The sequence below is a fragment of the Corylus avellana genome, chromosome 9 (assembly GCF_965113065.1).
Source record: "Corylus avellana chromosome 9, dhCorAvel1.hap1.2, whole genome shotgun sequence".
In the NCBI taxonomy this organism is placed as follows: domain Eukaryota; kingdom Viridiplantae; phylum Streptophyta; class Magnoliopsida; order Fagales; family Betulaceae; genus Corylus; species Corylus avellana.
The window spans coordinates 15,488,130-15,504,334 of record NC_142498.1 but is presented as its reverse complement, the minus strand read 5'-3'; the positions used below and the strand labels follow the sequence as shown (position 1 = coordinate 15,504,334).

General features: G+C 33.6%; 2 protein-coding genes across 2 annotated transcripts; both read right to left on the bottom strand.

Annotated features, from left to right (window-relative positions):
• Window positions 1-3,540: 3,540 nt before the first annotated feature.
• On the bottom strand, window positions 3,541-5,725 carry LOC148583858 (disease resistance-like protein DSC1). The gene is made up of 3 exons (XM_088510797.1): window positions 5,531-5,725; window positions 4,498-5,445; window positions 3,541-4,263 (listed from the first exon to the last, which is right to left on the bottom strand). Exons 1-3 carry the CDS (start codon window positions 5,723-5,725, stop codon window positions 3,541-3,543), a joined length of 1,866 nt encoding a protein of 621 aa, XP_088366923.1.
• Window positions 5,726-6,349: 624 nt separating this feature from the next.
• On the bottom strand, window positions 6,350-10,240 carry LOC132190959 (disease resistance protein RPV1). The gene is given in 4 exon segments (XM_088510366.1): window positions 6,350-6,436; window positions 6,438-6,674; window positions 6,676-7,435; window positions 9,768-10,240. Coding segments are annotated over 4 exon segments (1,554 nt in total). The 5' UTR covers window positions 10,238-10,240.
• Window positions 10,241-16,205: the final 5,965 nt, after the last annotated feature.

The following is a 16,205-nucleotide window of genomic DNA, read 5'->3' as shown; positions in this document are numbered from 1 at the left end:
CAACATCAAAAAAATTTCACAAATAGGGTAATCCGGACAGATGTAACTATCATGTTCTTGAAAATGTTCTATTAGTTGCTTGGCATGCATTAGAAATGAAAAATGCTATTATTTTATCACTCATTTCATATCTGCTAACGCTGTGGCGTGTTTTAAGTAACTTTCATGCTAATCACTTAAATAAAAACAAAAACAAAAAGAAAGTTACTTAAAACATGTTACGTCTGTCAGTGTGAAGTGAGTAATAAATGGGTGTAAAGAGTAATCTTAAGAATACACAATAGTGCAAGCACAAGAAAATCGTAGAAATTGATGTTGCAAAAAGAAGTTCGCAGCTTGTCTGTCTATAAGGGTGGATAAGTTGAAAAGACCTCTAAAATTAGAGTAGGATTAGTTAAGGTGCTCTTTAGGTGTTGTATCAGATCGATTTATTTGATCTTCTGCTTGGTGTATGATTTTTCAAGAGGTCTAACAGGAAAGCAAAATGCCATATTTCCAGGAAAATTGACAAGAGTTCTAGTGAATGCAGAGTAAGAGGGCACTTTCTCAAACTTTTACTAGGGCTAGTTCAGTAGAAATATGGTGATCGTACTAGGGCAGAACAAAACTTCTACAGGCAGAGATCTGGGATTCTAGGGTGCAAATAACTGAACTTGGGCGATCGATTTTTTTTTGGGACCATGAGAAACCATCATGGTAAAAGCAAAATTACCCTAATCTATAAAGAAGGCAACCATAGTTGATATTCTGGTTGAGGTAAAAGATGAAGTTGAGAGGCACTTTCAAATTCTTCTCAGGGCTCTTTTTTTTTTTTTTTTTTTTAAATGAAAGAATTGATTTTGAAGCCCCAGGTAAGGCTTTTGCCCAAAAGGTTAACTCCTGAGCATTGTGGCAAACTGTCCAAGGAGGTAAGTGACAGAGGAGGAAATTAGGGAAGCTGTTTTCTCTAAGCCCAAATGGATTCAATGATGGTTTCTTTCAAAAAAATAAATAAAGCTTGGGCCTAGGCGTATCGTGAGGCATCTCTTGTGGTTAAGGCTATTAGTTCTCAATACGTTGGGTAAGCTCAAAATTTATTTGGGTAGGTGGATTCCATAATCAATTAAAGGAGGCGGCTAACCACCCCTAAGCATTGTGGAGGTGGTTTAGCCACCTCTAGCAATTGGTTTTGGGGGTGATTCGACTACATTTTTTGGTCCATTAAGGGAATGGTTTACCCCATAGCCATTGAGGTGGTTTGCTCAACACAAGAACCAATGTTAGCAGTGGCAAACCACCCCCAAGGAGCTTAAGGGTGATCAGCCACCCCCTCTAACCAATTAGGGGCGTTGTTCAACCACCCACATTAGTTGATTCTAGAGAGTAGAGATATTGGGGGTGGTTCGACCACTTTTTTTGGCCGATTATGTGTGTAATGCCCCGCCTAAAACAAGTGGCAATTTTCCTTTACAATCTGTGTTAAAATTGTTACGTTTTACTTATAAGCACAAAAGCAAACGATAATGTTTTGTTTCCTTTAAAATGTTATGTTAAAATATACTTAGAAACACAAAAGCAAAGGATACTGTTATATTTTACAAAAAGACCCAATAAGTTTTAATGGGTTAAAATGTTCGATTAAGGGCATATAAATTTTTAAGGTTTTCAAACTTATCTTGGAACTTTGAAGCCCTAAGTGCAAAAGCTCACACATTTGAGATAAGAGAGCTTGGTTTGGTCTTGATTTATGTGTTATAATCCATGATAGAACTTTGTATTTCATATTAGTTTTTTTTTTTTTTTTTGGTGAGTGCATTTCATTTTAGTTTAAGTACTTCTTGTATTTCCTTAATAACTTTAGAAAGGTCATTTACGTATAAATGCATGGAATTTGCATGATAGATTGAGACTTTAAGGGCTACCTTTCGTTTCAAACCTATGTCAGTGCATGGTCCATTACTTTCATCACATCAAGAACATCCCTAGGTTGGGTAGCCAAGGAGAATGAGAAATAGGAAGAAAGTTGGGATCTCGGGGGTATTGTGATAAAGATGGAACCTTGGCTCTTTTCGAACGTGGATCCATGCTTTAAAACACCTTAGAGGTTTTTGTCTTTTTGAGCATCTTAGAGTAAGGGGAAGTGGATAATCAGGAGCTAGCTAGTAATTACGTTGAAAAAACTAGAAAAAAAAAATTAAAATGTTGATTTAAAAATGCATTGAGATTCATTGTATTATCCATGAAATAAATTATATTCTCATAAATGGAAATTATAATCTGTGTGGCATATCACCATGGGAAAAAGAAGTCAAAGGGTTTCAAAAAAGCGCGCGCGCGCACACATATATATAGAGAGAGAAATTGAGTACGTGCATATTAGTATATGGACTTGACCCAAAGAAAGACCCACTTTATTTTTAATGTTCTTTGCTCTAGATCCAATGGCTAAAGTGATTGATGCAAATATTTATGGATGGTGGTCATGCCTTGTGGCATCCTTAGCTATGTGGATCAATTGGGTCGGACTAAGTTGGTCAACTAGTGGTGGTTGACTATTGTACTTCACCAAAGCATTAGTGTTGCACCTGAAGTTCCACTGGACGTGCAATGTGAGAGGGTTATGAGTACAAATAGTCCATGTGGAGGATATTGATGAAAATAAAAAGGTGCCAAGCAAATCGATTGGCCAAGGCATTCCATACTTGCCAAGAAGTATGGAGATCATAAATAATTGTGAGAACTGACTCAGTGAAAGTCACATTAATCCAACCAAGGAGAAATTGGTCATTCTCAATCCAAATAGAGTAGGCTGGAGAATTTATTGGTCATCCACAACACCCATCAAATCACGACTTCTCAATACAAGAACAATTTGAGAAAGCCATAGCAAATAATTATTTCCATCAAGTTTGATGGAGATAAGTTGAGTAAAGTCCAGCAAAGCAACCATACATGGAAGCAGAAATAGAGTTATTTGAGGTGGTATTTTAAGTGGCCATGGAAGATATGAAGCAGAGGCAAACTAGAGTTATCTTCTTTGACATCCTCTTCAAATTCCAATTCTACAACTTAACTTGACTGTTAACTTATCTGCAGCTTGAGGAACAATGGCAGCTTCATCAGTGGCTACTGCATTGGGTGAAGCTACTATTGTTAGTACACTTACATTAATAGAGATAACCCAAAAAAAAAAAAAAAAAGACCATTGGAAAATAGAAGTATATGACCATTAGGAGAGTAGAAGTTTCTTGTAAATCAATCCCTGTGAATTGGCTAAGTTAGAAGAGTGGAAGGAAAGTGAGCAGGCTTGAGAGAGTCAAATGTGGGGCAACTCAAGCTCATGGTTCTTTCTTAAATACTTGGCTGCCTTGTCTTATATGGAGCCCAAATTTTCTTTTGCACAAAAAACCGTTTCAAAACCGAAGAAACCTGATCCATGATTAACTTGACAAATCAATATTATAATTAGAAAATTGGCAAGATCTACTCCTACTATCATCAAGAGTCAAAAAGCTGCAAATAGCCTACCAAGCGATTAACCAAAACCAAAATTAACAAGTATTAAAGGGTCCTTACTGAAAAATAACTCCTCCTATGATGTGGGTAACAACCGGATTCCAAGTTGTAATCGTCGCGGTCATCGTCGTCATCATCATCACTGCGGCAGCTGTTAGATGGTAGAAAACCATCCAATATCCTTTCAATTTTATTGGGTTCATCCTTTTCGGTTAAACGTTCTAGATTTTCACTTTCTTCATCCTTTTTGGTTAAATATCCTGAATATTCACTTCCTTCATCGGGTTCATCAAAATGGAAATTAAAATCCACATGGATCACACCTGGATGATCTTTTGCATTCTCTTCACACTTGTGTATCAGATGAACTCCACAACTTTTAATGAACAGTGAATTTGAATTATAAATAGAAAAATCAACTCGTAGATTGTCCTCCTTTAACATAGAAGATTCTTGCACGAAATACTCCAGCCATACGTGATTTGAGCCTAGTAAATGAAAATCTCTCGCTCTACTATCAATTTCTATACCTTTATTCTTGATCGAAAAATCACCAAATGAACAGTTGAAGTTTCGGGAGATCCCAAAAATGGGTCCAATAACAGCACAAAAAGCAATTCCTTTGATCTCATCCAAATGTGGGAGCCCTTTAATATCTATTTTACATGAGGTACTCATATATGAATAGTCCATACGATGGCTGAACCAATCTGGTATTGTATTTCCTGGAAATGTAATTCCACCACCAAAATAGTCCTTAAAAGGTACCTATTAAATGAATATTATCAATTGCTAGAAGTATAACATATGAACCGAGGCACGAGTAATGATATAAGGAGAACAAGAGTCCTTCCAACTATGACGTGACATTTAAAATCACCATTGAATTTGAGATGATTATAATTAAATTTTGATCTATTGGTGATTTTAAATGCCACATCACATACCTTATCCAATAAAGAAATGTCACCAAGTAGAAAAGAGATAGAGAGAGAGACATACCTTATCCAATAAAGAATTTGCCACCTGATTCCCAATATTCACAAGCATTTTATAGCATTCAGACAAGTCAATCCAATACAACTCTTGTAACTCACATGTATTGATTTGATATTCTTTAGATACTTCTGGAAAACTTTCCAATGAAACACATCCTTTAGCATCTATTTCTCTTATATTTGGCGGAAGTTCTAGAATTTCTTGAAGTTGCTTGCAATCCACCAAATCAAGTGACCTTAATCCATCAAATCTCTTGATGCATGCAGGTAGAATGACAATATCACTCATTGATAGATTTAATCGAACTAAAGTGGAAAAGCAATTAAGTGTCACAAGGAAATCTGATTTTGATAGGCACTTACAATCTTCAAGATACAAATATACCAGTTCTAGAAACCCAATTGAGGAACAACCATCATCGAAAATGCATGAATTCCCTGTACTTGGTGGAGTTTCAAATTCCTTTGTTGGAAGCTTAGCAAGTTTTGTACAATTTTTTAGAGAAAGAAACTTTAGATGTTGCAACTGAAGAATGCTACTTGGGAGATACATAAGGTTTTTGCAACTTTCAATATATAATTCAGAAAGCCCAGTGAAATATCCGGTGGATGAAGGCAATTCTTTTATAGCAATGTAGCATATAACAAGCCGTCTTAAGCATTCCATTTCACACTCAATTTTAGGAAAGTCCTGAAGCCTTGAACAAAATCCAAGTTCAAGATTTTCCAAAGATCTCAACTTAAGGCTTCTTGGCAAACTGATAAGGTTAGAGCAATATAAAAATGACAGATCGGTAAGCTTATCAAGGAATCCAACAGAGTCATGAACTTTAACTAAACTTTCACAGTCAAAACAATCCAATTTCTCTAAATTTGGGATTCTTGAAATATCCGGGATTTCTATTAGGAATTTACAGTGAATGAATTCCATAATCCTCAAGTTTTGGAAATTCTATAAAGAAAAATGGGATAAAATTAGCTTAAAAGAAGTTCACAACATAATTTGAAAGAAAAATTATTGAAAATAACAATCATACCTTGAATCCCTCCTTGGGTGCCTTGAAGAGGCCATTACGCATTCTTAAAACAGTGAGTTTTTGTCCATGAAAATTCGACGGCAAAGATTGTAAAGGGCATTCAGCCCAATCAAGCACTCTTAACTCATTAGGGAGATAAGTAGGTTTTGCAGAAAAGTGTGCATTACGACTTATAAACAACCTAAGGCTTTTCATCTTCTTGAAGGTTTCAGAACTCTAGCGTATCAAGCCTCGTTTAGGCAACTCCACCAATATTCCTTCAATTTTGTTTGTTCCCTGGTAAGACAATGCATAAGTGTGTTAACAAATCAAAGCATAAAGTTTTCCATAATTTACCACTTGCTAGAATTATTATTTTATTCTTATACAGACACACAAAATAATGTGAAAAGAAAACAAACTTATAGTCCATTCATCTTTTTTTGTTTGTTGCTTTTTTTTTTTTTTTTCTTTTTTGTTGTTGTTGAGATTTCCATAATGGGTAATTTGTTTTTATTATTACAATTCCTTGAAATAAGTGATCACATTCAAGATTTCAATTTTTTTTCCTCATATTTACTTTTCACTCTTACTTCATAAAATAGAAAAGGCAAAATACTCATAAAAACTATATCTATATATCTTTGAAATAGTGTAAAAGGCAATTTCCTTAATGATTTATTTATCTTTTGGATTAAAGGCATTCAGCTTCCATTCAAATACTTATTTTCGAGACGGATGATGGGTGTGCGCGTGCGCGCGTGTGTGGGTAATTTTCCATCAATTTTTTGCAAAATGTAAAATTAAAAGAGTGTTTTATGAGTCTTACCATATTTTCTTCTAATACATAACGAACGTCTTCATGAAACCACAACCTAGTGCGTTTGCCAGGTTCTTTGTGTGATTCTTGACGAACAATTTCTCTACCCATATCTTGCAGTAAGTCATGCATGACCAATCTGTTGGACTCAATGGTTATGAGAGACTTATCCATAAGCACTTTAATGCCTATATCTGGATAGAAACCACATTTTTCTAGTACTTTAGTGACATATTCTACATTCTCCCACTTGAAGAAACAAGCAATGTCAAGGAAAATATTCTTCTCACTTTCCTCCAATCTATCATAACTTATTTTCAGCTTTTCATGAATATTTTTTTTCGGGAATTCTTTTGTACTTTTCCAATGCACTTTTCCAATGATATTTGTCTCTTCCATATAGATCTGAACCTAACACTGCCAAAGCTAGTGGAAGGCCCCCAGCATAACATAATGCATGTTCTGTAAGTTCCACAAAATCATCACTAGGTTTGTCACTTTGGAAGGCATGCTGACTAAAGAGTTGGAGAGCTTCATTATGATTCAATTCATTCATCTTGTATGATAAACCAACTTTATGCTTAGTTAGTAAATGTTTATCTCTTGTTGTTATGATGATTCTACTTCCCAAACCAAACCAATCATGCTCTCCAGATAATGTTTCTAATTGGATCAACTCATCCACATCATCAAGAACTAAAAGAACTCTTTTACTGCAAAGCCTTTCTTTGATGACATTGATTCCTCGATCAACATTGCCAATCTTCAAACTTGAGTTGCCTAGGATCTCAAAAAGAAGTGTCTCTTGCAATTGGACTAGACCGCACTCTCGCTTTGAATTTTCTCTAATGTTTGCAAGAAAACAACTATCTTCAAATTGATAAGAAATCAAGTTATAGATCGCTTTGGCGATAGTTGTCTTACCAATTCCACCAACTCCGAAGATTCCTACCATGCGTTTGTCACTCATTCCAATACTTAAAAGTACATTGATATCTTGTACACGAGACTCTATTCCAATTGGATACTTGGCGACGTTCAAGTATGTATGACTTACCATTCTTGAGACCACTTGAACAATTTCCTTGATAAATTTGAATTCATTCCTAACAATGCAAAAGATTAAAAAAAAAAAAAAAAAGCATTAAATGAGTTGGAGTAGTGACATGAAAAGACATAGGAACACGAGTACATGACAATGGTTGGCAACAAGATATGATTTAATCATTCCCTCCCTAAATCCCAATTCTCCTATGGATTGATCACATGTTCTCCCTTAATTAGACTCATACTTCTCAGTATTTTTTTTTTTGGTATTACTGAACTCAACTTTTTTTGCTTCATTCTTGAATTTGGTTTTGCCTTGTAGATATATATCAAGAGTTTTAGAAAAAAAAAAATAATAATGTATGTTTTTTCATCATTAGGATCTATTTTGTTCCCGGATGTTTAATCTTTTAGTAAATTACATATTTTTTTTCCATGTTGCACCATTCAATAATAATATGATATTATTCCCACTAAACTTTGGAATCTATCAAAATACCCCCAAAGTTAAGTATTACTTTCATGTAGACCCCACTATTTGAAAATTTGAAATTGGTGCTGTAAACTTGAATTATATTTGTTAAGCCCCCTTTGATTGTAGTAGTAAATAAGAAATTGTATCAGATTATGTAAATTAACCTTGAGTTGTATTAAATTAAGGTGACATATTAAAGGTGGATAAAGGGCCAACAGAGTGGGATCCGGATCCTCTCCAGTCCATTTTGGACTGGAGAATATCCAGTTAATGGTTATGATTTCTTTAGAGAGATCCTAATGCCATTAATAGGATATCTGTTCTATTAATAAAAAATAAAAATAAAAATAAAATATTATATATTAAAAATAATTAAAAAATAAAATAATAAAAAATTAAGGGGTGGAGACGGTCAGGGTAGCCGAAGCCGACCCCAACCCCAACTAGGGTGGCCGGCTACCCCCTTAATTTTTTATTAATTTTTTTATTTTGTTTTTTAATTTTATATATATATATATATATATATATATATATATATATATATATATATATATATATATATATATATATTAATGAGATAGATGTCTCATTTATAGCCTCAGGATCTCACTAGAGAGATCTTGCCCATTAACTAGATATTTTTCAGTTCAAAATAGACTGGAGAGGATCCTATTCAGGTAGAGTGACCCCCTTTATTTATTTATTTATTTTATTTTTTATCTTTTGTAGTTTTGTCTTTTACTGCCACATGACAAATTTTAGGAAGTTGGAGCTTTTGCATTTAGTGACGGTTTGGATTGTGTCGGTTTAAGAAACCGACACCAAATTAAAATTGGTGTCGGTTGAATAGTAACTGATACTAATAATAGTGTCGATTTACTGTTCAACCGACACTAAATTAAAAATGGTGTCGGTTGAGCAAAAACTGACACTAAAATTGGTGTCGGTTGACTGTTCAACTGACACCAGTTTTAAATTTTGAATTTTGAACACAAATTCAACCCTCCTTTCTAATTTGAATCTTTTTTTTTGGTTTAAAAGTTTAACACACTATCATCCCATTTAGAGTTTTTTTTTTTTTTTTTTTTTTTTTTTTTTTTTTTTAATTTTTATTTTTCTAACTAGATCTACTAGTACTGATCACCTTTTCTTTTCCTTCATTTTTCTATAGGCGGCCGTTTATTTGGTGGTTCCTCAACATTTTTTCCAAGCCAAAGCAATCAAGAGGACAATGGATGTTTGTGAATCTAAGCCCATTCTAGAAGTGAAGTTTTGTGCTACCTCCTTGTAATCCATGATTGATTTTGTGCGTGCCATTTTTTAATTGCAAGCTGCAAGAGCCAAAATCACACGAAGAAGAAGCCCAACAAAGAGATTGATGTTGGCGTCAACAGAGACAGATCAAGAAAAGAGAGGGAGAAGAAGGAGAAAAGAAGAACAAAAAGAAGAAGAAGAAGGAGATCTGGATCTGATCGACATTAAAATAAAAATAAAATGAAAAAAGAAATCAATAATTAAGTGGAAAAAATTATATATATATATATATATATATATATATATATATATATACCATCACTAATTTATTAAATTTCGATATAAATATATATTTATATTGAAATTTAATAAATTAGTGATGGTTTTTTTAAAAACCATCACTAATTGTGTCAGTTTTGTTTACACCGACACCTTTTCTCATTTCGCTACTCTTATTTAGCTACCATTTTGAACCGTCACTACTTTTGTAGTGACGGTTTTTAGCTCTAAAGCATCACTAAACCTCTATTTTTTTTTTTGTAATGCAATGGCCTCTTGAATGAAATTCTCCTCCACTACGAGGCCTATATATATATATATATATAAATAAGAGGACCGCGTATAATAAATTAGAATAAAAAGACATGTGTGGTCGAAAATACCCTTGTTCTAGATGCCAGCCGAACAAATTAGCCACTTTATGCAGGGCTACCTTCCAGCTCTGCACAGTGCCCTCCTTGAATCTGCCTTCATGTTTTGCGAATGCTTCGCCAAAACTCTTTCTTTGATGTCGTATGTCTGATGGATCTACTTTGTAAAACAAAGGCAGAACGATTTGCTGCTTTGTTTCTCTACACGCAAGGATCTCCATGAGCTCGCCCAAGCACCATGTGGATGATGCATAGTTTTCAGATAGTACAACAATTGCAGTCCTGGACTCTTTGATGGCTTTGAAAAGTGCCGGTGAAATTTCATCCCCTTCTTGAAGCCTATCATCCATGTAGGTATAGATTCCCTTTTGACGCAAAGCCTTGCATAGATGAGCAATAAAATCTTCACGGGTATCTTGACCTCTAAAGCTCAAGAATACATCATAAGACCATAGACGGGTGGAAGAAGAAGAAGAAGCCATTTTGTATGTAAACCTGATTACTAAGTATTTAGAAATAATGGGTGCAACCGTGCAACGACTCTCCTTAGGCTAAATAGAGGAGACAATATTGCCACGTTGCATCATATATACGAATTATATATTAAAAGCAAGATCAGCAACTTGTTGGCAGCTTACTCACGTAAATTTTTTTCTCAAACACCTAAGATGGACTCTACATTTATTCTAGAAAATACATTTATCATATATATATGAAAAACAAATAAATAACAACGTAAAAATCTAATTTAACAATATTTGTAAGACTCTTACACGTTGTTCTATCAATTTTGGGATCTCATCCGCATGCTTATCGATCGTTTGCATTACTAGTGCATTGACTTTTTGTTTTTTTTTTTTAATGGTGGATTGACTTTTGAGGTTGTCAATGTGTTCAATATATGTGAATAGATGTCAGCAACTCAGCATGATCAATTACATGACGCACATACAACTATTCAAACATTTTAAGATTGCTTTTAATCGGTGTGAAACACTTTGTAAAATAACATATTATTACGCTCCGCAGCTAAAGTTTCGACTGTGCACCATCATTCTCAGTTTGAGGACTTCGTGGAACTTGTCTTCTACAGGTAACGGCCTTCCCCAAGTCCTACTCGCTATGATTTGGCTACAAAACCGCAACTTAGTTGATTTCATATTCGATGTGGTGATGTAACTAATATCAAATGATGCAAACTTTAAATAAAACTCAGTCTTAAAGACCGACTTGTAAGATGAGAGTGCCGAAGAGTTTATTTAGATATATTTAAGATTTGCACTTAATCGATGCGTGGGACACTTATGATCATATCATACCACTACTATATTTTGCAGCCGACGTCTCAACTGCCCATCATTCCAAGGTAGGTGACTTCCTGGGCCCTGTCTTCTACAGTTAGTAGCCCTTCCCAGGTGTAATACCTCTATCATATCCTATCCTAAGTTAAATTGTAGACCTCGCCCAAGTAGATGAGCTTAGACATTGCAAGCCTGATTAATTTTATAGTTTTATATTGAATGATTGGATTGATATAATGGAATGATTAGCAATAGAGAATATTATTTTTATGGGTCATAGGTTTGAATTTCCAAAAAAGCAAAATTATATTTTACACAAATTTTTAACTACAATATTCTTTAAAAGGAAAATTTTAAAACACAATACTAACCCTATATAGCCTTAGCCATCCATACATAAAAATAAAATCCCCTACAATCTTGAATTTCAGATTTATGACTCAAAAAGGAGAATTGAATGAGAGAATAAAAATTAAACTCACGGTACATATTCTTATTGATATAAGTGGTAAGCATTAAATGGGAGTCAATCACTTGAGTGACTCGCTTGTTTACTATCATAGTAATTTTCTCAGAATATTTGAAAAATTATTTTACTTGATCTCTTTTACCGAAACTCCGATAGACTTCAATTGTTGTTGATGAATGAGTGTTGTTTATGGCAAAGACTCAAGAGATGAGCAATTGAAAGCAAAAAAACTAACAATCTCTCTTAGGGTCCGTTTGCGATTGCGGTTTTAATAAGTGCGATTTTAAAAATAGCGTTCCTAAAATCTCTACTATTTAAAATCGTAAAGGCGTTTAGTAAAACATGTTAAAAAGTATTTTTTTTATTAAATATTTGTTATGCGAATTCATGATTTTGGTTTAAATTCGCACTTTTTCAAATAAGCATCCCTTAGCCTACTTATTAAAATTGCAGATTTTTTTCTTATTTTAAATTAATTGCTTTTTTTAATCGCAATGCTAAATGCCTTATGTTTTGCGATATCTTCTAAAAAAGCAGATTATTCTTGGGAAATCGCAATCCCAAATGCACCCTTAGCACATGAAGAAAAATGCTCTTTGTTCTTTTGGAAATATTCCTTCAAATCCCTACAAAAATCGTGCTTCAAAAGCCCTTAAATAGACTTGAGAAATTAGCCATAAAATCTTAAAGTTGGTCAACCAAAAATTGTAGATTTTCGGTTCTATTAACCAGTTTGAATTGGAATAGGTTTCTTGATCTAGCTTTTCAGTCTTCTTTTTACAGCCCGTTTTGACCCCTTAAACATTGGAATTGAAAATTGCTCATTAAGTACAAAATTGTAACATTTTGAGTTAGCTTTCTAACGCCACCGATGTTGCCTCATCGAATTTCGGAATCAAAAGTTATGAGTGTTTTACTCCGTCTGAACGTTGGAATTGCTACTTTGAACTGAAATGGAACTAATTACTTAGGACGATGCTCTCTGTCAAGCTTCAAGCAGCTGCAATTCGAACTTAGAACCCAAAATTGATTATTGACAAATAAAATTCTAAGTACATTTTGTCTAATAAAACTTAAATTACATCAAAAAATTTTGAACATCGTTCGAATTAGCCAACCGAAAAACCTAATACTTGTAATGAGGACTTTTTTTTCTTAATTTTTTTTTTTTTTTTTTTTTTACTTATAAAAAAAGAGTATTATTGGCCATTGACAAGCTAGTAAGAATCTAAAGGCTAGTTTGGTAGAAATATGGTGATCTTAGTAGAACATAAAAAAAAACTTTTACAGGGAGTGATCTAGGGTGCAATAGCTCTACTTGGGTTATCAAAATTTTTATTTTTTTTCCAGGACCATAAGAAACCATCATGCTAAAAAAAAGAAGCAAAATTATCCTAATTTATAGAGAAGGCAACCGGAATTTATGATCTGGTTGTGGTCAATGATGAAATTGTGAGGTACTTTCAAAATCTTATGAGGTGTTTTTTTTTTTTTTTTTTTTTAATTGAATAAACAAAAAGGTTATAGGGAGGATCTTTCCCATTTCTAATCCGAATGGAAGAGAGAATGAGACATCGCCCAAAAGGTAAACTCTTGAGCATTGTGGCAAACTGTCCAAGGAGTGGTAACAGGAGAGAACTAGGGAAGCTTTTTTCTCTAAAGAGGGATAAAAGCCCCAAGCCCAAATGGGTTCAATGATGTTTTCTTTTAAAAATAAATACATAAATAATAAAGCTTGAGGGTATTGTGGGGCATCTTGTGCTTAAGGCTATTAGATCATTTTTCGGCTCAATAAAAAAGGTTTCTAATTGCTCCCAATTGAACTACTTTTGGCCCATCTCCTATTGTAGTACTATTTAGAAGGGTACGTACTTGCCAAAATTACAGCTAATCAAGTGAAGGCTATCTTGCCTGGCCTATTTCTTGTTGGCCAGCGGCAAACAACTTTTGTTAAAAAGAGAAGAATGGAAGTCAACATCTTGTTAGAGATAGGAAACTACCATGGAGATAAATTGCCAAACACTATAGGAAAAATGGTCTTCAGCAATGTTGCAAATGATAATCAACGACGACGTCGCTAAAGTGGTTGCAAATACTTCATCGTTAAAGACTAGACAATATTGTCACTTATAATGATAACTACCAAAATTTGTCGCTGAAAATGCCTCATAAGTGCCAATGTTGTCGTTGATGATGAACACATCAACGACGACTGATGATGTGCAGATCAGCTATATGATCATCAGCGACGATCATATTTAGTATCGTCGTTGCTAATGATAATATGCATAAAAGATAACAAACCAAAAATGGTATTTTAGTCTGCCTAGGGGTCACGTCTTTAAGCAATACATCTATCTATGTTATGAGACACAGCTTAAAAGAAATAAGAAAGAACAATAGATTACTCAAATGCACTCCCAAGTGCCAAATTGTTTAAACATAACAATCATTCTCAAAACGAAATCTGATAAAAACATTAGATATTGAAAAACTGAGTCTTCCTCGTCAGATTACATCTTTGGGTGCATGCATCCAAGAATTTACCGACCATAATTTAATCTAAGCCAAAAGAGTGCAGGCAGTGGTAGATTCACTGTCAAAAGAACCAATAAATAATCATTGTGAGCAAATTGAAGCACATAGCATAAATATAATACTAAATTTATAATAATAAAAAAAAAATTAGGAAAAAATTCACATATCCCTTCAAATTATCACCAAATTGATAATGTCCTCTCCTCCCCCCCTCCCCCAAAACGACCTAAACATTGTCAATGTACCCCCCAAGGCTAGTAAAAAGATAAAAATGCCCCTATAGATTTATCAATAAGACAAAAGTACCCTTATCTATAAATTCGAAAAAAAAAAATAATTTACCCTTTTTTAAAAAACGAAAATTTTAATTTAAAATAAAACGATTTTATTTTTATTTTTATTTTTTTAAGCGGAAATGTATTTTTTTTTTTTGAGACGGAAATTTTTATTTTAAAAAAAATTATATATGTTTTAAAAAACGGAATTTTTTTTTAAACGAAAGTTTTTCATTTTTTTTTTAAAACAGAAATTTCTATTTTAAAAAATTAATTATAAAACAAAAATCAAAATTTTTAAATTTTCTCTGATAAAAGGATTTTTTGAAAAAAAATTTGGCCACCCCTTGGATTTTATATTTTATATTTTCTTTTTTAGTTTTAGGTTTTTCTAGAAGTTTTAGTATTTGTTTGTTTTTTATTTTACTAAGGGTAGTTTCGTCATTGGGGGCAATATTGACAATATTTTGGTAGTTTAGGGAGACATTGTTACGATTGAAAATCTGAAGAGATATTATCAATTAGGTGATAGTTTGAGGGAGTATGTAGACTTTACTCAAAAAAATTATAGTTCAATAAGCAACATCTTTGAGAACTCCAAAAACCACCTCAATAAAATATAATGGAAGAATATCTAGCAAACAAGCATTAATTGGGTCCAACCTTACCTCCTAAAACATGCTTTTTTTACAATTACGTGTATTGTGGATTTATATCTGACCACAAAAAGAACATATACAGTCCTTATTAAAAGAAAAGAAGAAGAAGAAAGATTTCAACTTTGGTTTAAGATATGTGCATATGTCTCAAAAGTAGTAGTAATTCCCCACTAATCCAGAAATTTTGGGCAGGATCCTTCTAATTTGGAGGTGGCCACCAAAAGGATTGATCGATCATGGAGATCGACGCCATAATTTTGTGATAAATGTGTTTGGATAGAGTCTTTTCATGTGACTTGACATGAGAAGATGTAATGAGAATAAGCATGTACATGTATATACAATTTAATCCAGATATTTCCTCAAGTGTCTCATTTGTCCAACTAAAGCAGCAAACACAATAGCTAAAAAAAAAGTAACGTAGCCCACATATGATAGCTCTACATCTAGGAACTCTAAAAGAATATATCATGCATGATTAGATAATCATGAATTCCCAACAAATTATCAAAGCACTGATGATAAGATAAGCGCATGACAAGGAGCACAACTAACATATAAATTCTCTTCCACAAAAGCATAAGCAAATTAGAAACATACAAGTTCCCACAACAAATGATAATCCCAGCTATAGCCTAGCTATATGTTTATGTAATGAAAACGTGTAGATATTACATACAAGATATGCAACTTCATTCCAAATATAAAATTAGAATGAAACATACCAGATTCTATGGCACAAAAGGTGTGAAGTTACCAAATCCAATCTCTTTAAACTTACCCGTCAAATCGGGCAAAATTATCACCTTGTGTTCCTATAACATATAGAAAAGAAAACAAAGATTTCAACAGTTAAAAATTAGATGTTTGGGTTCAATTAAAGCATAACAGAAGCGTGTCTCTCATGCTTGGATAATATTAGCGAATCATATGTTGTCCCTTTCTCTCTCGCTATGCGGTGAGAAAATTCTTGAGTCCACACCGAAAGGTCAGCTGACTCGGTCATCTTCACAGCTCATGCGCCTACACTCTTCTTCTTTTACTTCTTGGTACCATTCACAATTGGTCTTTACACCAAATAGATGTCAACAATGCTTTCTTCCATTGAGAATTAAAGGAAGTGTATATGAAGTTGCATCTCGGGTATGTCAACAAGGGGAGCATAAAGTTTGCAAACTCACTAAGTCATTATATGGCTTAAAGCAGGC

Excerpts from the sequence above, each read along its gene's own strand:
- LOC148583858 (XM_088510797.1), bottom strand. The coding sequence starts at position 5,725 with ATGAAAAGCCTTAGGTTGTTTATAAGTCGTAATGCACACTTTTCTGCA. Across the intron at positions 5,446-5,530 it reads CACCCAAGGAGGGATTCAAG|AATTTCCAAAACTTGAGGAT; the intron begins GTATGATTGTTA and ends TTTTCTTTATAG. Across the intron at positions 4,264-4,497 it reads CAAATTCTTTATTGGATAAG|GTACCTTTTAAGGACTATTT; the intron begins GTATGTCTCTCT and ends TTCATTTAATAG.